Raw genomic sequence first — 20829 nt, 5'->3', positions numbered from 1 at the left:
GCTTATATTTGGTAAAATGCGATTTGAAAGCGCAAAACCCTTCCGCGAAAAACTACACTGGCTCCCAATCAAAGAACGCAGCGCCTTCAAAATCTGCACCCTGGTTCACAAAATCCATCTACGGAGAAGCCCCGAGTTACATGACAGACTTGATCGACTTACCAATTAGAACTACATCCAAATCATCACGATCTTATCTAAATCTGCACTACCCAAGCTGCAAGGACTTAAATACAAAACAACTTACGCATCTAGTTTTTCCTACATAAGCACACAACTGTGGAACGCATTACCAAAAGCCTTGAAAATGACGTACGACCACCTAAACTTCCGGAAATCACTAAAGACCAACCTGTTTAAAAAGGCATACCCTACTAATCCAGCTTAAATGCCTAATCTCTGCAACACAACCAAACTAAAGCATGTAATGGACATAACACAGCTCTTCTGTTCTCCGATTCCCTAAAGTGGCTGTACCATATGAACTGATCTTACCACAACATCACCCTGTATTTGTTCTCACTGGAGCCTGCAAAGGCTTCTCCAGTACTATGTAAGCCACATTGAACCTATAAATAGGTGGGAAAATGTGGGATACAAATGTAACAAATTAAATAAATATGACGTCTCTCCTGGCTCAGGGTCTCCAATCATGAGTTAGCTGGCCAGGAGCATCTTGTGGATGTCCCTTGTTGTGGAGAACTTGTTTGGTAACAAAGTCGAGGACATGGCTGGCTAATCAAAAACATACAGATGCTATAAAAACTCCATCCAGGCCACAGACCTATGCATCTCTTCTGTTAGAAGGTTTACAGGAGGATTTCAATGCTCCAGTTAGTGTTGTTGCACTCCTCCACCTCAAAAGACTACACCCTAGCGCTCACGTCCAAGGCAGCAGTGGGATCAAAAGTCCTAGACACCCTCTCAGTCTAAGTTTCAACCCAGTTTTTTGACTCCTTCATAGAGATCATTGCCACCATACAGATGTCCATGCCAAGGACCTACTGGCCACCTTTTTCAGCAGAGGTGGCCTCTCCAACCATTGGGTGTTGTGCACCATACATCACGGTTACACTCTTCATTCGGGGAGGAAAAGAGACATCCTGACCATTCACCTAGAGTCTCATTTCAGCTCCCTTCAACTGACAGTATTTTGAGAGAAGCTTTCGGTCCTTCTTTGGCAGAATGCTGTAGAGCCAATTACTTCACTGGACAGGGGTTAAGGGTTCTGTTCTAGGTACTTTCACATTCCAAAAGAGACCGAGGAAGTACGACCAATTCTCAATCTACGTTTCTACTCGAAGAAGAATTTTGCATGGTTTTCCTGGGATCTCTACTTCCCATGACACAGCTCAACAACTTGCTTTGCTCTTTACATCTCAAGGAGGCATACACGCACATACATATTCTCCCTGCACACAGAAAGTTCCTCCACTTCTGCTGTGGGACTCTGCATTATCAGTACAAGGTCTTACTATTTGGCTTGGCTTCGGCTCCTCAAGTCTTCATGACCTACCTCATAGTGGTAGCTGCAACACTTCACAAGTGGGGAATACTCGTCTTCCCCTACCTAGATGATTGATTAACCAAGGCAGCTTCCTGGGAGTCGGCACTTGCCTCCATTCAATCTGCCATTAGGCTCCTACAACTTCTCAGGTTTGTGATCAATTATCCAAAATCACATCTTCAACCAGTTCAAACCTTCAGAATTCATAGAGCCCTCTGACAATACTCTGGACCGAGCTTTCCTTCTTCAAGTGAGAGTGAACAACTTACTACATCTCAACACTCAAGTGTTCAAATCCACCAGAGCATCTGCTCTTTAGGTGATCCACCTACTCTGTCACATGGTCTCAAGAGTCCATGTAACACCACTGGTTTGTCTCCTCCTGCATTCCTCAGTGGACTGTCTCCTCTCAGTGGTCTCGGGTCACGGGATTACTCTCTGCCTGTATTTGAGTTACTTCACTGCTGCGCAACTCTCTACAGTTGTGGATGGTGTTCCAGAACCTAACCCAGAGTCTTCCATTTCAGCCCCATGTACATCATAATATCCTTACCAAGGATGCCTCCATGTTAGAGAGGGGAGCTCACCTTGATGGTCTCCATACACAGGCATCTTGGTCCCCATGGGTGAAATGACATATCAACCTCCTATAATTGCGAGCATTTTGGATTGCCCTCGAGACTTTTCAGGACTGTGTACTCAATCAGGTAATACTAGTTTGCACAGACAACCAGGTTGCAATTTATTACCTGAATAAACAAGGAGGAACAGTTTCTTGCCATCTCTGTTGACAAGCAGTCCAGATATGGACTCGGGCAGATTCAACATATTTATAAGAGCTGTTTATCTTGCCAGCAAACAGAATGCTGTAGCAGGCTAATTGAGTAGTTCTTCAGCCTCACAAATGTTCCCTCAGCATGCCTATAGCTTATCAAATACGCCAGCCATGCTCCACAGATAGACCTGTTTGCTTCTTCTCAGAACAAGCTTCCCTGCTTTTATTCCATACTCTGTTCCCAACCGTGTAGCCCCAGATTCCTTCTTTCCCAACTGGGGAATGGATCTTCTATACCAGTGTTGTCCATGCCTGATTTAAAGTCCTAACCTTTGATGATAGTCCTTTTACCTTCTTTTTAACCATTTTCCTCATTTTGTCTAGTTGACCTTTTTCAAAAATTAAATGCTGCTTTAGTAGACTTCCTTTGTGACTTCACTCCAGATATCACCTCAAATTTGATCATTATGATCACTGTTTCCCAGCAGATCCAACACCGTTACCTCTCGTACATTCCCTGCATTCCACTATGGACTAGATCTAAAATAGCTCTCTCCATCCCCCCCCCCCCCCCCCCCCCCCCAGTCAGTTCTGTACTAGGCTGCGTGTTTGGTCATGCTGTTCTCTAAAAACATTACAAAATTTTACAGAAACATTGGACAGGAATTAGAGAATTAAGTCTTTATTCTTTCTCACCAGCACATCATCAGATATCAGTTGCAAGTTGTAACAAACTTACAAAATCTAACATCAGTACCTCTGTTAAGTATAAGTAATCAGACTAATTATGTAAAGAAGTGAAAAAGGAGGAAAGAAAGTTTATTCCTCCTACAAAGGTCATAGAACAGAGAGAAAGAAAGGAAGAAAGAACGAATGAATAAAAAAGAGATTCTTAGCTATAGAGAATTAGATTTTATGAAGGGGGGAGAGCACCCCCTTTGGGGAAAAATAGACCATGGGATGGATCTGAAACTCTCTTTCCAAGCATGACTAGTTTTTCAGAGTTTCTTTGCAGCATGGTTTTATAGGCTCTGGTGAGCATCCACCTCTCCTCTACCCTGGACCAATCATAGGTGCTGCCTATGTGCTGGAGACTTGTAATTGGGTCTTTCATATGTGTTGGAGGCTTGCAATTGGTGGCCTTGCCATACCTCTTCTCAGTAAATTACATTTGTAATAAGTTATACCAGGTAGCTGAGTTGCCCTAATAATGGGAGGCACCATCAGAGTTTGTGACCAGCCAGAAATTCCTTCATGTGGCTGACAGTAAAGAAAGATGGGGGATGGGAAATAGTGCAGCATACTTGAAGTAGAACATTATAGCTAAAAATGTATAGACAGTTGGACCAGTTGCTCCAGAAAAGTCATTTATTACATCAAAGAATTTTACCTCTTTTTAGCATGCTCTCTGATGTAACATTTATCTAGTCAATGTTAGGATAATTGAAATGGCTCATTATCATGATGTTGCCCATTTGCCATCTTTCCTAATTTCTGTAAATATTCTTCATCTGTCTGTTCTGTCCTGGTGGACGGTAGTAGAGCCCTACCAGTATGCTCCTTCCCTTCACACATGGAATTTCGGATTCTACGTTGCTATCTGTTTCATGTAGAATGTTTATTTTGTTTGACTCTATTCCTTTTTTAGCATATAGTGCAACCCCCCCCTCCCCCCCCCATTTGATCTACTCTATCATTGCGATATAATTTGTATCCAAAGTGTCCCTTTGGTTTTGTCCTCCTTCCACCAGGTCTCTGAGATGCCTATTTATATGTACCTCATTTCGTGCTAAATACTCCAACTCTCTCATCTTATTTTTATGTTTAAATCTGTTTATTGAATACAATATCCAGTGCAAGTTCACCACTTGCAAAGGTTCAGGGAGTCCCACCAAATGCAAATTCTTGCGTCTAAAGCAGTCCTTCATTTCATCCAATTTACAGTCCAACCGCGTCGCATGTTGCCTAAGCTGATCCACTTCCATCACTGGAGTTTGGGCTTGCTCCTCCATGGCCTGAACCTGATATTGCTGGGTATCAATCTCCAAATGTTTATGGGCTGCTTCTGTACGATCGTGTAGTTGCTGCAATTTCAGGTCTAATGCAGCCTCCACTGCCAGCCACACTTCAACTACAATCTCTCAAATCTAAATAAAACCAATTGAGGGACTCGGTGGAGCCGCCATCTTAGCACAAGTGCCCTGCTGTTTCTCCTTTTCTTTGCATGCAAGTCTCAAAGACATTTCAAACTCAGGATTCTAAAGACTTCCCACCTGAAAACCAACAGTACCCACCCAATAGTATGGAAATTTTCAACCCGGTTCTGCCGATATGAAGCAATATATGTGGCTATTTCGGTGGGGAGGCAAGCAAGGCAGCCTCCGCTCCTGCTTTAGGCGGCACATGACTCCATCTCCCATCTTATTTTTTTAGGCTTCTAGCATTTGTATATAGACTCTTCAAACTGTGTTTTTTCGTTGCATCTATAAGCTGTTCAGAAGTTGATAGGGATAATTTGCATCCTTTACTCTGTTCTCCCATTAAACACTCCTGGCTTTCAGCGTTATTGAAACCTCTCTTATTAGGATTCAGATGTTTTTTTTTCCTTCTATCTTTAGGTATTATTTACAAGGCATTCCGCTCCCTCTTGGTTGATTCCCATCTGGTTTCTGAACTTAAGGGGCTTGTGGCCTTTCATCATGCTTCAGAGTCCTTGGAAGTCTTTCACTCAGTTGCTGGAGGTCTTTGGTGGCCTCCCTTGCTTCAGCTGATGTGTTTACCAGTGAGTTTGGTCTCCCTTAATCACTGTGAATCCCTTCCCCAACTATTTCTGCCTTGCCATTGATCAGTATGTATGGGGTTATTTGTTTCTGCATCCCCTTGTCGGTGTTTAGCCTCCCCTGTGGATGTTTCAGGGAAGCAGGGACCTATGGCTAGCAACAGTATAGCAGTTGGTCTGTCACTGTCTCTATTTCCTCATTGGCATCAGAGAGTTTCAAATTTAAGTTCTGCTGTGGGGAAAAGTTCCTTTTGGGTGTCGCAGCCTTTTACCCACCGGGGGTCCTTAGAACTTGAATATGTTCTGTTCTCCTGGTGTGGTCTGACAGAATGATAAAGAAGGTGTTCTTGCCTGATAATTTCTTTTCCTTGAGTTCTGCTAGACCTGTGCAGGACCTGCCTGGGAAGATTACTCTTAGTTCTTCCCGCTCTGTCTTGTATGGCACTAAATTGAGGCCTTCTTTCCTTCCATCCTATCTAGTTTTGGGTTTGGCAAAATGATTTTTGATCCACTCGAGTAGCGGCATCTCATGCTGATGAGAGGCTCCTAGGGGGGGCTTGCATGACACCAGACAGAGGCCTTCCATCCTATCTAGTATTGGACTTGGTGAAACGATTTTTGATCCTCTCGGATAGCAGCATCACATGCTATTGGAGAAACTCCTGGGGTGCTCTCTAGGGGCTGTTTCAGCCATCTTGCGCTAATCTACACGTCTGCTCAATAGAGAGTATTGTTTGATGGCGATTCTCATGCTCTATAATGTGCTTTCCTTCTGTCTCATTTCCTTTCCTTTCCTTCTGTACTAGGGTGTTCTTTTAAGCTGCCCCTTAGTGCTGCTCTTGGAGCTAGGTTGTAAGGGGATGATACTTTGGGGCTGCTGACAGCTGCGCAGTAGTTGTATAAATGTTTTGGTGTTATCTAACCATGTTGTTCAAGTATTTCAAATCTGCTTTGTCAGTAGAACACAGGCTAATTCCAGGGCCACCCTGCTCTATATGTTATAATGCTAATGAAGTCACTGAGGGAGTCCTTTTACTAAGGTGCGCTGAAAAATGGCATGCGGTAGTGTAGGCGTGTGTTTTGGCCGTGCGCAGAATCATTTTTCAGCGCACCTGTAAAATGCTGCTTTTTTTTTGGCTAAAAATGGACGTGCGGCAAAATGAAAATTGACACTGTCCATTTTGGGTCTGAGACCTTACCGCTAACCTTACCATCAGCCATTGACTTAGTGGTAAAGTCTCACATGTTAATGGGCGGTAATGGTCAACGCGTGTTCAAATGCTGATTACCATCCACGCGCCAGAAAATAAAAATATTTTCCGACGCACGTAAAAAATGAAATTACCGCCTGGGCCACGCGGTAGCTGGGCAGTAACTCGGAATTGACATGTGTTGGGTGCACGTAGGCGCGTATGCAGCTTAGTAAAAGGACCCCTGAGTTCTCAGTATTCTCTGTAGTATTCTCTGTCTCCATCAGCTAGTATAGACACATCCTGTTCATCAGGATTCAAGGAAAGGAAATGGTGCTAGAGCACTTTAGTTTTAAGTGTAGGTGCTCTGATGATCAGGGCAGACAGTTCTGACAAATTTAGTCTTGATCTCCTAATTTTCTGCCTTTGCAAATTCTTCTATGAAAGAGTACTAGAAGTACAAAACCCACAGAAGTACTGATTCTAGGAACCAAATAGATCTATCACAAACTGAATGGACTGAAAAGCCCCTTAAGCTTAATAAGGAAAAATTTTGAATTAATTTCCTTCGCATAGTTGAACAAAAGAGATTTTCAGCAAAAAAAAACTGCTACAAAATGTAATTATTGTACTTGATGAACTTTAACTTTAGGGTTTTTTTTGTGTGTTTGTTTTACAGGTGTGTACAAAGCAACATTGTATTGCTGACCCAAGCTTTTAGGAGGAAGTTTGTTATTCCAGATTTTATGTCCTTCACCTCGCATATTGATGAACTGTATGAAAATGCCAAGAACCTATCAGGAGGGAAGGTAGGAATATGGGTGCATCCCCCCGCCCCTCAAACATTCTACCATTTTCATATATTAAGATTTTGTAAAAGTAGTCTTAATGCTTTCACAAAAGTTGTTTTACTGACAACTGTAATTTAGATGTAAGACTCCTTTATGAACAGGAACTCTCCCAATCTGCCATGGCTTCTATACACTGTGGTTTGGCTTTCCACTTTCATATAGGAGTTGGCTATTTTACCATTTGATCCTCTTTGACCTGAAAAAATGTCTAGGCTCCTCCCATGAAGTGGGCATTCGTGCAGATAGCTGGTATAGAATCTAAACTGGCCATCTCCATAGCTTAGTCCCTTTCATCTTTTTTTTTTTTTTGTTTGTTTCTAATCAGGGATGGATTAAAATTTACATTGGATCCTAAGCAATCCTCTCTAGCCTCCCCCACAGTAGCTCCTCGTCCCCTTCCATCCTCCAACACTCCTCCAGATCTTTATTCATGGCCTTCCCAATGTGTTCATCTCTCCAGAAGTAGCATGAGGAAAGCTACAGGGGTTACTTCTGTGTAGACAACAGTAATAGCTATGAGTGGGCATGAGGACTTTAAGCGCATTCTTCAAGTGGAGTGGCCTATCATTAGAGCAATTGATTAAGTACCAGGAAAGTTGGACATCTTATTTTCACCTTTTATTGCCTCTTTTACAAATTGGTGATGCCAAGGGTGTACTTCCACATAGAAAGATTTACAGGCCGAGTTTCCAAGTTTATTAAGAGCTTATACCCTGCCCATCAAGTAATATCTGCGTGGCTTACTTTAGGAAAGTAAAAATAGGATAGAAGGTGCAATAACTGATTGATTGTGAGGGAGGAGGGAAGGAACTACAACTGTTATAGGCTGTGTATCCAAGCTATCAACCTTGAAAGATTAGGTGCAAGCACTAGTATTGTGCTGCTCATGTGCTCACTTGGTGTGTGGATTCCACCCCTATTTGACTGTATTTAATCATGTTAATTACCACTTAACTCTGTCCATGTAAAGTTAAGTGATATATCAAATATGACCCCACTATCACCAAATCACTAGGTAATTAACATGATTAAATAGTCAAAAACAACCCCCCAAAAATCCCCAAAACAAACATGTACAACTTCCTTATCCTGCTAGACAATCCGGGTTATGTCATTCTATGGGGAGATGAAGAGCTTTGAACTTTCTAGTGACGATTTGACCAATATAAGGAGTTGTGCAGCCCAGAAACTTGCTAGTATTCTCTGCCTCTAGCAAATGGTTGCAGTGTGGATTGTACAGAAGGTGGTGCTTTCCTTCTAAGGTCTGATGATTCCCTTGGGTGCAGTATGTGCCCTGAAAACAGATTGTGTTAGACCAGCAAAACTTTCAGAGATCAGTCTTTGAACCTTTACCCTAGTAGAGCAGCTAGAGCCACCTCCTGCCGCAGGGCCTGACCTGCAAGTCTCATTCCCGTTAAGGCTAAATGTCTCTGGTAGAGGTCTCCTAGGGCTCTGCAAGGAGAAGTGAAGAGCTCTCTGTTTGGGCTTCACCATTTTATTTTATTTTTCCCTTTTAGTTTATTGGGTTTTATTAACTGCATTTAGGAAGAAATCCACCCAAAGTGGTGTACAGCACATGTACAGCTTGACATAAAACTTAATTTGGTAACCAACATAACAATAGTAAATGGACTAAATTTAAGCATAAATCAATGAGTGAAACTAAGGCAGGCAAATTGAATTCTAATAATAGGAATAACATAAGTGTCAGAAATATACAGATTAAAACAGCACAATAGAATCTTATTTTTTTTTTAAGTAAGCAGACAAGATGGCCACTTGTTGATCAGCTCAACACTCCCTCAGTAGTCATCTGCATTTCATGTAGCCGTTCACCTTTCTCTGCAGAGCAAATTGGTATAAAAGATGTCTCTGTAGAGGAGTTGGCAAGAAGTGGTGAGAATTAAGAAATGCTCAATAGATTTGACAAGAGTTTTCATTCTTTGGAGCAGTGTATGATTGGTGGATCAAGGCAATATGACAGCAAGTCCCTTGAAAGTGATGAAAGGAGCTCTAGAATTGGAGCCGGATGACAGTGCTAGCATTTCAGAGGCAGAAGATCCAATGTCTGACCTGCAGCACTGGCTGAGGGAAATAAAGACAGACACACAGGTATTAATACAGAAACAAATCTTTCCCAGAGAAGGGGAAAAAGGTAAAACCTAGAGGACAATCCGAGGTTGCGGGTTGGTAGACTTAGAAGTAATGTCGGGAAACTCTCTTTTCATGCAAAGGGTGGTCGATGCCTGGAATGCCCTCCCGTGGGAGGTGGTAGAGACAAAAACAGTGACTGAATTAAAAAGGCATGGATGAACACAAAGGATCTCTAATTAGAAAATGGATGGTATATGAAAAATTTAAATAGCTATATGTGAGTGGATGTGTGAATAAGGCTTAGATGGTGATTCCTGCTGCGATCTAAGGCTGGTGCCAGGCATACGTTTTTGTAGCTCTATGTTCTATGTAATCCAGTTTAGGATGGGCTGGAAAGGACTTCAGTGGCAACTTCAGTAGCTGAAACCGAGGACAGTGCTGGACAAACTTTTATGGTCTGGGTCCCGCAAATGACAAGACAGATTCGGATAAGTTAGAGTAGGCTTTGATGGCAACTCCAGTAGTTGGAACATGGGGACAGAGCCAGGCAGACTTCTATGGTCTGTGTCCCAGAAACATCAAAGACCATGTTCAAGTATATAATATCACGTTCATTGTTGTTTTAATCATGAATTGATAGTGAATGTGACTGTTGGGTAGACTGGACGGATTGTTCAAGTCTATCTGCTGTCACTTGCTACGTTACAAAGGCAGTGAAAGAAGAGTTAGCTGCTCTAGGAGCTAACTTAAGAAGTGAGATAACGAGTTGTGCCATCACAATTAGTATGCAGAATTTCACCTCGATCATTGTGGACGCTCTGGGCCTAGAGAATCAGCTCCTAGTGGCCAAACAGTTTGCAAAATTGAAGCAGGTGCTGCAGTCTTTAGCTTTTGAGTTGTACTGGAGGGGCCTGAATATTCAGATTGTGAGGCAGTGGCGCGAAAGGTAGCGAGCTCTTTTACTGTCTCATACCATGGCCCAAGTGGCCCCGGGATCTATCAAAATTGCACACGTACACCGGGCTGTCAGGAAGCCTACTTTATAACTGTAAAGTGAAAGAAGTAGTGGCAGCCAAAGCCAGATCTATGGGGTCTGTCACCTGGGACATATCAAATAGAAGCATATCGAGACCTCTTGTCTGCTACTTCAAAGCATAGGAGTGAACTAAAAGCGCCAACTTCCAAATTGCAAATGGAAAGCATTCACCACAAGTAGTAGTACCCGTTGGTCCTTGCATTCTATAAAGAGTCAGCTAAATCGGATAAAAAGCAAAGAGGAAATGATGGAGCATTATCTGACCCGAGACCTCTATAGAGCTGCCGCAATCGGTGAAAATCTCTTCATTGAAGGAACAACTACACTAACAGGTTATGACAGAGGACGTTTTTGGCAACAGGTCTCAAATGGTGGAAAAAATCAGTCGAGGAGTCACCTGAAGGCAATGTGCCCGGACAGGTAGAAGGATGGGGTACAATTAGAGAGTTCTGCTCAATATACAGGGTGAGGCAAAAAAAAAAAAGTAACCCCCCTGCAGTTTTCTCAGCAACTGCTTTGAATTTTCAGTGAGAAATTTTACATACTTTAGTCATCATACTTACGTGTTACTATTAAACAACGTTAAATTAACTTAAGCTATGTTGATGTTAATGACATTTTAGCATTACTGCTTAGTGACTTTTGAGCATTAACATGCTCAAAGAGCTAAAACACAATAAAATAACATCATTCAAATGAGACAATTGACAATGTGTCAGAATTTTGTAGTTGCTGAATGCTCAGTGTCCACCCCCAGGTTTAACACAGGCCTTCAGTTGCTTAAGTTCTTAAAAGCCTTGTTTATCAGTCCCTGCGCCAGATCATCTGTAGCACTTCCTTGAGTTTGGCTGTTTTTTGCACCTTTGAGTAGAGCTTATGATACATCTCCAACATTGCTCCCCAGACAAGGTAAGCCAAGGGGTTTAGGTTGGGCAAATTTGCAGTTTCCAGTTTTTGAGATAAGCAGCTACCATCACCTTTTTTTCCAAAACCTGGTTCATGCAGCGTCTGTATTCTGTTTTTGTCTGTTACCAACACCTTGCCTGTGATTGCCATTCCGATCTGAAATGCTTTTAAAGAAATGATCATATGCAAATTATTCAAATTATTTACAAAAATCTATGGCATTGTGACATTAACAGTAAGCTGGTACCTCGTGGTTTTTGTTTTTGGGTTTCTCCTTCCCCCCCCCCCCCCCCCCCCCCCAAAAAAAAATAATGGTAGTTTTATAGTGCAAAAAATACACAAGGAGAACTTTCAAAATAACCTCAAAAAGCATGAAACATATAGTTTACTAACAAAATGGCTAATACCAACTATGGAGGGGGGGGGGGGGGGGTGACTACAAAAATCTCAAAATTAAAAAAAAAAAAAAAAAAGCCTCAATAATTGAGCACACCCACTGTGTGTATATAAGAAAACTGCAAGCCCCTCTTGTTTAACATTGTATTAAGAATGAATTTGTTGATTTGTGCTATTGATTGAACAGATGACTAAGGATGGGAGAGGTGGGGATTTAAAAAAAAAAAATACTCAGACAGACAGCTAGAGCAACACTGGATCTTTTCTCTTAACACTGTTTAACCTATAGGCTTTGAATATGGCTGTAGAGTGGCATGCCTTATAGTGAATATTATACCTTTAAGAATTGGCCAGTCTGTGATTGGTTGTTCCTGTGAGTGTTATGAAAGCCTGCAGCCATTTTAGACAATCCTATGTATCTTGGTTCGTGAAACAAGTGGCCATTGTCGAGATTCTGGACAACTAGTATATGTTTATGCATCACAGCACTGGAAGAGAGCTCTCTTATGCACGGGAACAGTTGTGGTTTTGATGATCCAGTATGGGGACAGGATGCCTTTTTAGTTGAGCTAAGTATCTATGGAACAGTATTTTGATATTTTTTGGGTTTTGACGACTGAAACACTGTGTGGGTTTTGGCTATTTTTTTTTTTTTGTGAGCAACTTTTTTTTCTCCATTTTTGGGAGTTCTTGGGGGGGGGGTCGTCCCCCCCCCCCCCCCCCCCCCCCCCCCCCCCCCCTTAGAGTTTGATTTATTGAGGCCAGTGATATCTGGGAATTCCTTTGGGAAACTGACACATTTGATCAGACCGATGCTCTCTGAGCTTTGAGTCCTTGTTTATTTACATTTCTGAAATTTTTGTAACCCCTTCCCCATAGTCTCTGTTAGCCATTTTGTTAGCAAACTGCATATTGCATTCTTTTTGAGAATAGTTTTACAGTGCAAACATTTTTGAGCGCGCAAATATCTCTGGGTGGTCGTGCTAAAAAGTCTGTAACTTTACCACGTGTAAGCGGTTGCTGAGAAAACAGAAAACTGAAGGGGGTTACTTTTTTTTTTTTTGCCTCGCCCGGTATGAAAATGTTATCAAGCGGGACATACAGGAGTTCGTATTCAAAATACTGTTTTTGTATCATTGAATGTGCAAGGACTTAACTCTCCACAAAACGCCAGCTCTACTTTAAGGAGGTCAAGCACTTAAAAATGGGCATTGGATTTATTCAAGAAATGCATCTTTTGCCATCATACAAGCACCTGTTTGTCTGTAAGACGTATCTCCATATATTTCTATCTTCTAATAGCTTAAAGGGAAAAATGAAAGGGGAGGACATACTCCTAGCTAAATTTGCTGCTCATAAAGACCAAAGAGGTAGTGAGGGATAAAGAGGGGCATTATATATTAACAAAAGCAGAGATTGAACACCAGCAGGTCAATATTTGGCCTGTGGCAGTCAGTATTAGCCCCAGATATTCAATGCTGGGCCATGTCTGGGCATCGGCATTGAATATCTGGAGCTAAATCCTCAGGTGCTAGCTGCTGGAATCGTGTGGGTTCTGGATGATTCTAGTTAGCTGTGACCCATATATAGAATACAAGTCCCTCTGCTCCCCTGATTTTCTTCCCTCCCACGCCCATAGGCCTCCACGGACCTACTTGGATATGTTCTGATGGTCCAGTATGGTCAAGTCAAGTTGGTATCTTGGAACGTTTGCTGTTCACCTCAATCGGTTGCTTGTGCTGGAGAAGTTTGTAACTGGTTCCAAGGTTGGGCTCTTTACGGTGCTTGATACTCTTAAGGGGCTTGAGCCTTTTGTTTTACTGAAGTCTCTAAGCTTGCAAGTGATAACTCCATTTAGTGGATTACTTGCAGCGAAGGCCTAATGGGATTTCTTTTCTCCTCAACTTCTTATTTGTAGGTAGTAGTGTAGGGAAGAGATCTAGTGGCCCTCACAAGCATTGCTCGAATCCTTTGTAGGGCTTTATTCTTTTTCTTGAACCCACCTCAAGAAGCAGACTTCCCCTTGACTGGTGAGGTTTGTATTCCCCAGGTCGTCCTTTGAGTAATCTTCTGAGTGTCAATAGCTCAGTTCCTCACTATACAGAGTTCTCTTCCATAGAACTCTGTACTTGGTCTACATGGCTATTGTGCCCAGAGTTACTCTCCTAGCCATAAGTAGTGGCTACTGTTTCAGTACAGAGTTCTTTTGGGACTCCTTGCAGCTTGAGTGGGGCTTTTCACAGAAACCTAGAGGTCTGGATCCTTCTTTAGTTCAGCATTTCTGGACTCCCTTTGATGTTAGGATGAATGCTGTCTTTGAGTAAAGTGTTTTGTTTTTTGGGGTTTTTTTTTTTTGGTAAGGCAGTAGAGCACGAGACTGGTCAGTACACCCTCTCAGGTGTCACTGCTTCTGTGCTCAAGCATAGCATTATGGATGAACCGAGTCCAGAGATGCTTCCTTAGGTGACAAGTAGTTCCTTCTAGAAGATGGTTGCCCTCCAACTCAAGGGGCACTGGGTTGAGGCCAGCTTATGCCTGAAAACTATTACAAGGTGTGTATTGGGTCTTAATCTTCCTCTCACTGTGAGTCCTTAAAACATTGGCACATCCCAGTTATCTGGACTAGTCTAGAAGGATAAGGAAGTGAAATTTTTTTTTTTTCTTACCTGATAATTTCCTTCCCTTGAGTCTTGCTAGACCAGTTCAAGGTAGTCACAGGAAGACTGAGATTTTCCCCTTCTGCTTCCTTTAATGGTTGAATTGGGCTCTGTGTTTCCTCAGAGAATGCCAAGGAATGTTGTCTGTCTGCCCTGTGAGCAGGAATTTTTGGTTAATGACTTGTATGTTAACAAAACAGATCTGAAGGAAATTTTTTAATAGTATGCTAGCAAGTTCATTCCAGGGTTGTATCATTCTTTATGCTTTTTATGACATCACTGAAAGCACAGTATTCTTTACCTCTATCTGCTTCTTTGGGGCATAACCTGTTTGTCCAGCCTGGTCTAAAAGGACTCAAGGAAAGGAAAAATTAGGTAAGAAATGTCTTTCTTTATGTACATCCCAGCTTCCTCAGCCTCTGGCCATTGCCTGACTCTACCCATCCCCCCTCCCACCCATTCATTCTAGTCCCTCTCCTTTCATCCCCAGCATCAAACCTATATCTTAGCCCCCAGACCTTACCACATGACCGCTACTCCAATCCCTTAGCATCTGTCATTTCTCCCAGCATCAGCCACCTCCTGTCTGCTCCTAGCATCTGCCAACATGAGCTTTGTTCTGCCATCCCTAATTTTTCATCATCCCCTAGTCCCCAGCTCTCTTCTCCCATCCCCACCCCTTAGTATCTGCCTTCTCCACCTCTCAACTCCAACATCAGACCCTTCTAAAAGCATCCCCTTCTAATACTTGCCTGGCACCTCTAAGTCCACTGCAGAGTGGAAAGAGGTTGTTTACTGCTGCTGCTCTGTCTGTCCTTAACTGGTGCTGGCACTTATTATTTCTAGTGGGACATAGGGAGTACTTGCTTTTTGCATTCAACTCCTCTTTTCAGAGGTGGCATACAGAGCCGGCTGAAGACAAGCAAAGTGGCAACAGTGAAAATAAAACCTCCTGCTACTCTACAGGAGACTTAAGAGGTTCCAGGCAGTTGGGGAAGGGGGACTGCTACATTTTGGTGTGGACCTCCACCCATTTCGCCACCTGTGCACATCATAATTTTCCTGCCCAGATGCTTCTATGTTATTACCCATGTGTTCTAAGTCCTAGATTCCAAGTCCTATTTTGTCACTTGGGGTTTGTCGCATATTGACTTATTACATAGGCCCTACGGACTGGAATTAACACTTTGATTTTTATAAATAAAACTAAAATCTTTGTCTTAATTCTACACAGGTTGCTGATTATATCCCTCAGTTGGCCAAGTTCAGTCCTGATTTGTGGGGTGTTTCTCTCTGCACAGTGGATGGACAGAGGTATTTTTTTAATTTTATAAAATGATTTACAAAACTATTTGAAGTTGCGAAGGTGGTGTTCAAGAATAGGGAAATTTTTTTAAAGGCATGTACTGAAAGTTGTCCCTTTCCTCTTACAAATGTAGGTGAAAATATCTGTGGGCTCCATGGTGCATATACTTCTAAAAATGAGAGGGGCATTCTTCTGGGGATGTTTGTTAGCAAAGTAAAACAGGATACATAAATCTTGATTTTGAAATGTATTTGTGCTATTTTGCTCTCCTTCCTCACCAGTAGTATGTGCAAAGTATGCAGACACTTTAATGCATATAGGAGCCAATGCTCAAAGCATTAGCATGGTTTTAACCTGGTTTTACCACAGGTTTTACTGGCCAAGTTATTTTCAAATGATTTCATTGCAGGTGTTAACTCATGCTACAGTCATTTCCACAGACTGCACTAAAATGCAGCCATGCCAGAATATTTCTCTCACATGTTTAGAATGGAAAACCTTTTTTTTTTTTTCACAAGGTCTGGGGCAGTGTAGAAGGGTTGATTGAGAGAAGGTGTCTAGTGGGACCCCTTCTCTCCCTTCTACCTGCCTGGAGTGCATACACTGGCCCTGCCCTGCCCTCTTTCCCTTTATGTTAAAAAAATTGTCCTGGTGGTTTAGTGGACCCCCTCCCTCCCTTTATTTCTCTGTTTACAAAAAAATGCCCTGGTGGTGTAGTGGACCCCTGGCCCCCCTGAAGTCCCAACAAAATCCCTGGTAGTCTAGCAGCAGCCCTGACTCCGTACCTCAAAAAAGGCAGGAGCAATGCTCACTCACTGCTGCCTTGGGGCGCCAACATTTGCAAAATGGCAGTATCCCACACTGCATCCTGAGATGCACCAGGCAAGGCCTGCCTACCTTATAAGGGAATTTCTGTATAAAAATGCTTAGCACGTCCACAGTGGGGTGGGGGACCTTTATTAAAAAGTAAGCCTATTTTGATAAAATAAGTATCTAGGTTTTTTTTTTTCAGTTTCCATGTGAACATTGCTGCCTGGAAACTTTTGTGGTCGTGTGGCTGGCTGTGCTGTGCTTTGCCGTACAGATGGACTTCGGTTCAGTTTCATCTTGTTTTCCTCTTAATGGTTTGGCTATGGCTGAGAATGCTTTTGGAGGAGGAAAATAGTGCTAGGCTTCACACATGGCATCCCTTTCATTGCCAGATATAGGGCTGATTTATTGTAGTGCTCAAAAAAATAGCCATGGTCCCTGATTGAGGACACTTCCTGCCTTGGGTGAGTTAGAAGGGGATATTTAAACAAAAAGGGCTCTTAAGAAGTTGCATATAAGGGCTTATGGCATAACTTTTTTTTAGTGGTGATTAAACAGGAATATATGGATTTTTGGTTTATAGTTTGTTAAATGGCTTCATTCACAGAGATCTTCTGGATGAGAGACTATGGCTAGGCAGAATAAATTATTGGAAGAAAACTCCAAATCCCAAATTCTGAAGCTGGATTTGTAGCTGTTTAGTCAAAGAACTAGTGGTAATTTTGTTACTTTTTAAGATCTTCAAACTTTCTCCCTTGGAAACCACCCTCTTTGTGGTTATTAGCCTAAATGCACACAACAGTACTGCAGAACAAAGCATGACTTTGTTACCATACAATCAGAATTGCAGATTGAGGTTGGAAGTGTATAATAATAATATAGATTATTGTATATACTCATAAGTATTTTATGTATGTTGAGGGCAATTCTAGGTTTTAAAATGCTGTGACCTGTGTATGTCAGTTGTTCTATCTCTCTCTCTCTCCCCCTCCACCTCTGGGTCCAGCATTGCTCCCTCTTTCTCCCTCCCCTGCCTTTCTCAAACCCCACCCTCTTTCCATAGCCCACAGCTTCACAGATTTTAATAGTGATAAGAACAGACTGTTTGTTTCCTTCTGGCCTTAAGCTAAATCATCAGATTTCAGTATATGAGGATTATATATTTATCTTTCACTGATTGTCTTCAATTCAGTTTTGTTCACCATTTTCTCTTCAATTCAGTTTTGTTCACCATTTTTTCTCTAGACTTTGGCAAATTCACTGAAAAATGTTCTAGAAAAAATGTTTCACAAATTACTCGCCATTCGATCGAAGGAGACTGTTTATTTTGTTTTATTCAGAAATTGGTATTGCTCAGTATCCAAACACTCCTGTTTTTATTTTACCACAAAAAAAAGCAATCAGAATTTTACTCACCAACTCTTTCCACACCAATAGTCTCGGCTAAAATTCTTCTTTAAACCTACTGCATGCTGCATGAGCCATCAGCCAATCAAGTAACTTTTAGTTGTCTCCAGGTCACCTGATAATCGTCATTCACACTTTCCCACAACATGCCCTCCTCTCAATGCACGTGCTGAGCACAAACCAACCAGAATATTTATAGATTTTAAACACACCACTGTTTTTATCACTCCCCAGTCTCACTTGCACACCTCCTCCAAACTGCTTGTCTTTAATTTGAACACTGTGCAAGTTCGTCCTGACAATTTCTTCCCACACTAGGGACATATATAGCACTGGTTCTATCCTGTAGAACAGGGGTGTCCAACCTCTGCCCTTGCCAGGTTGTGTTTTCTGGATTTCCACAATGAATATGCATGAGATGTATTTCCATACAATGGAGGCAGTTCATGCAAATAGATCTTATGCATATTCATTGAAATAGGCGATGGACGGAACTTGAGGAAACAGAAATGTGAATGTTTGACGAGACTGCATTAGCGAGATAAGACAATGTTTGAGATACATGTGAATTACAACCACTGGAACAGAAGCAACAGGGACAAGTGAACGTTGAGGTTAAAGCATTTGAGAAATTAATTGGAAACTGTGTATTGAAACATTTTTGTGTGAAGAAGTGAACATTTCCTTATCGTCTGCTCCAGACCATTCTCTATGAGTGGGTAATATGCACTCCTACCAGCAGAGGGAGACTGAGAATTATTGAGTAGTGAATAGTGACACCTGTATAAGGGGCTGTGCAACCCTGACCTCAGTATTTCTGTCTCCAAGCAGAGGTAGGTGAGTCTGTGTAGCCCTGCTCTTCTTTGGTTGGGTGTGCCATTTGTGGCCCCATTTGGTAAGAAAAGTTAGAATAGTATTTAAGGGATTGCTTCAGGGGTGTCCTGGAGCAGATTTTTGCTGCTGGTTTAAAAAAAAAAAAAAAAGTGGCAAGAAACAGAATACATAGGCAGCAGGAAAAAAAGTGTCTCTCTCGCTGGCCTCTGGCTTTTGAGGGTGTATATTTCAGTCTCCGGGTCCCTCCCCCCCTTTTCTCCCCCTCCTGCTCTCCCTTGGTGAGTGATGTGCCTCGGCCTTCTCCCCCTTTTTACTTGGGAGAAGTTCCTTAAGGCGGGCCCATAATTAGACCACCGCCAATATTAAAAAAAAAAAAAAAAAAAGACGACACTTGGAGTTGGCTGCAGCACGCCATCAGGTGAGGGAGCATCTTTTGCTGTGGGAAGCTTGTGGCTGGACACCGCTGTGGTACAGTCTGGCATAGCCTCCCAGGCGAAAAAGGCACGTAAGTACATGGCCTGTTCCACTCGGCGGGTGGTCTCTGTGCACGGTGGTCTTTGCCGCATGTGCGAAGAAGCGGAGATGATGACATGCGCTGACCCAGAATCAGGTGTCCTGGTGATGGGGAGTGCTGGGAAGGCTTCTTGGCAGAGTAAGGAGGCTTCTCTCGGGGAAACTGCGCTCCCGGTGCGTAGCGCTCCTGCCACTGTTTTGTCGGGAACATCTGCCATTTTGGGTCTGCATGCTGCTGGTCTGGACTCAGGAGAAGGGACCGTTGCTTCTTTCCAGGCATGATGCCTCTGCGGTCCCCCCTCATTTTTCCTCCAAATTTGTTCTATTACTTCAGGCTTATTGCCTGAAGAGGGGGGCTCCTTGTGGAGGCTGTGGGAGATACCCCGGCGACCAGGGCCCTGGAAGGGTCACTTACGGCACCTAGGGGAGGGGGGGGTCTTGGGGCCAAGAAGGCCCGCATTGCGGCTGGGGAGGACCTGGAGGAGGTGCTTTCCCTGAGGTCAGAGCTCCCATTGTCTGAGGATGCGGATCAGGGAGATCCCTGGGACGCAGAGAGCCTGAGGGAGCCTTCTTAGGTGCCTATGGGGGAGGATCCCTCAGTTCAGATTTTTAGGCAGCAGGATTTGCCAACTTTGTTGGTGGAGGTCCTAGGGGCTCTCAAATTATCTGAAGACTCGCAGGTGTCTCGGAAGGGCAACACATTGTTAAAGGGGGTGCGCTGGCCGCCCCTGACCTTTCCATATGACAAGGATTTGCGTGAGTTGGTGGAGAGCGAGTGGCAGACGCCGGATTCTCTGTTGCGCATTGGTCGGGCAATGGCTCGGCTTTATCAGCTTCCTATTTTGGACCCGGGGTCTTTCTGGGTCCCTATGGTGGATGCTCTGGTGACGGCAGTCACCAAGAAGACAGCTATTCCTATAGAAGATTGGGGTGGCCCTTAAGGACCCGCATGATCATAGAATGGAAGCTCTACTGAAGTGCTCCTTTGAGGTTTCAGCCTTGGCGTTACAGGCAGCCATTTGTGGGGGTTACGTGGTGCAGGTGTGATTTTCGGTGGACTGAACACCTCCCGGATGCACCATCCGCATCCTCCTCGCAGGCGTCTTCGGATTTCATGAACTTGGAGTTGGGCACGGCCTTTCTTGCAGATGCTCTCTATGACTTGGTCCGCACGTCTGCGAAGAACCTGGCTCTGGTGGTTGCAGAAAGGCGATTTCTGTGGCTCCGGACTTGGTCGGCAGACGTGGCCTCCTGGGTTCATTTGAGACAGCTTCCATTCCAAGTTGCAATTTGGAGATGAGCTGGAGAAACTGAAGAGCTTGGGTGAATCCAAGGTTACTAGGCTTCCAGAGGACCGGTCCTGCTCAGCTCCCCATTCAGCGGGTCGGGATGCCTGTGGGAGCTGAGCAGGTGTCGCCAGGTCGAGGGACCGGTTCCCAGCGTAGTCGTTTCTGGAGTAGAGGTCAGCCTTTTCAGCCCTTTCTTTCCTTTCGAGGAAACAGGCGAGGAGGTCTTGATGGGGCCTCCAGAAGTACCGGAGGTTCCAGAGTTTCACAATGAGGGTGCAGGGACCCAGCCTCCGGTAGTGCCCATTGGCAGCAGGATGCAGCTGTTTTACCAGAGGTGGGCCCGTGTGACATCAGATCAATGGGTCCTGGACATTATCAAGGTTGGCTATACGCTAGAGTTTTGTCGTCCTCTTCCAGATACTTTCTTCATCTCTCCCTGCAAGTCTCCGGTCAAGATGGCAGCTGTCCTGTAGACCCTG

General features: G+C 43.4%; 1 protein-coding gene across 3 annotated transcripts in view; it reads left to right on the top strand.

The window, feature by feature from the left end:
• Nucleotides 1-20829, top strand: part of GLS (glutaminase) — a 256417-nt gene that overhangs the window by 57269 nt on the left and 178319 nt on the right. For all 3 annotated transcript variants that reach the window (XM_030208976.1, XM_030208975.1, XM_030208974.1), the window contains exons 4-5: nt 6931-7060; nt 15426-15505. In XM_030208976.1, the coding sequence (XP_030064836.1) occupies nt 6931-7060; nt 15426-15505 (210 nt within the window). The remainder of the gene's footprint in view (nt 1-6930; nt 7061-15425; nt 15506-20829) is intronic.

The sequence above is a fragment of the Microcaecilia unicolor genome, chromosome 7 (genome assembly GCF_901765095.1).
Source record: "Microcaecilia unicolor chromosome 7, aMicUni1.1, whole genome shotgun sequence".
NCBI lineage: Eukaryota > Metazoa > Chordata > Amphibia > Gymnophiona > Siphonopidae > Microcaecilia > Microcaecilia unicolor.
Note: the sequence above shows the minus strand (reverse complement) of the source record. Positions and strands in the feature narration are given on the sequence as shown.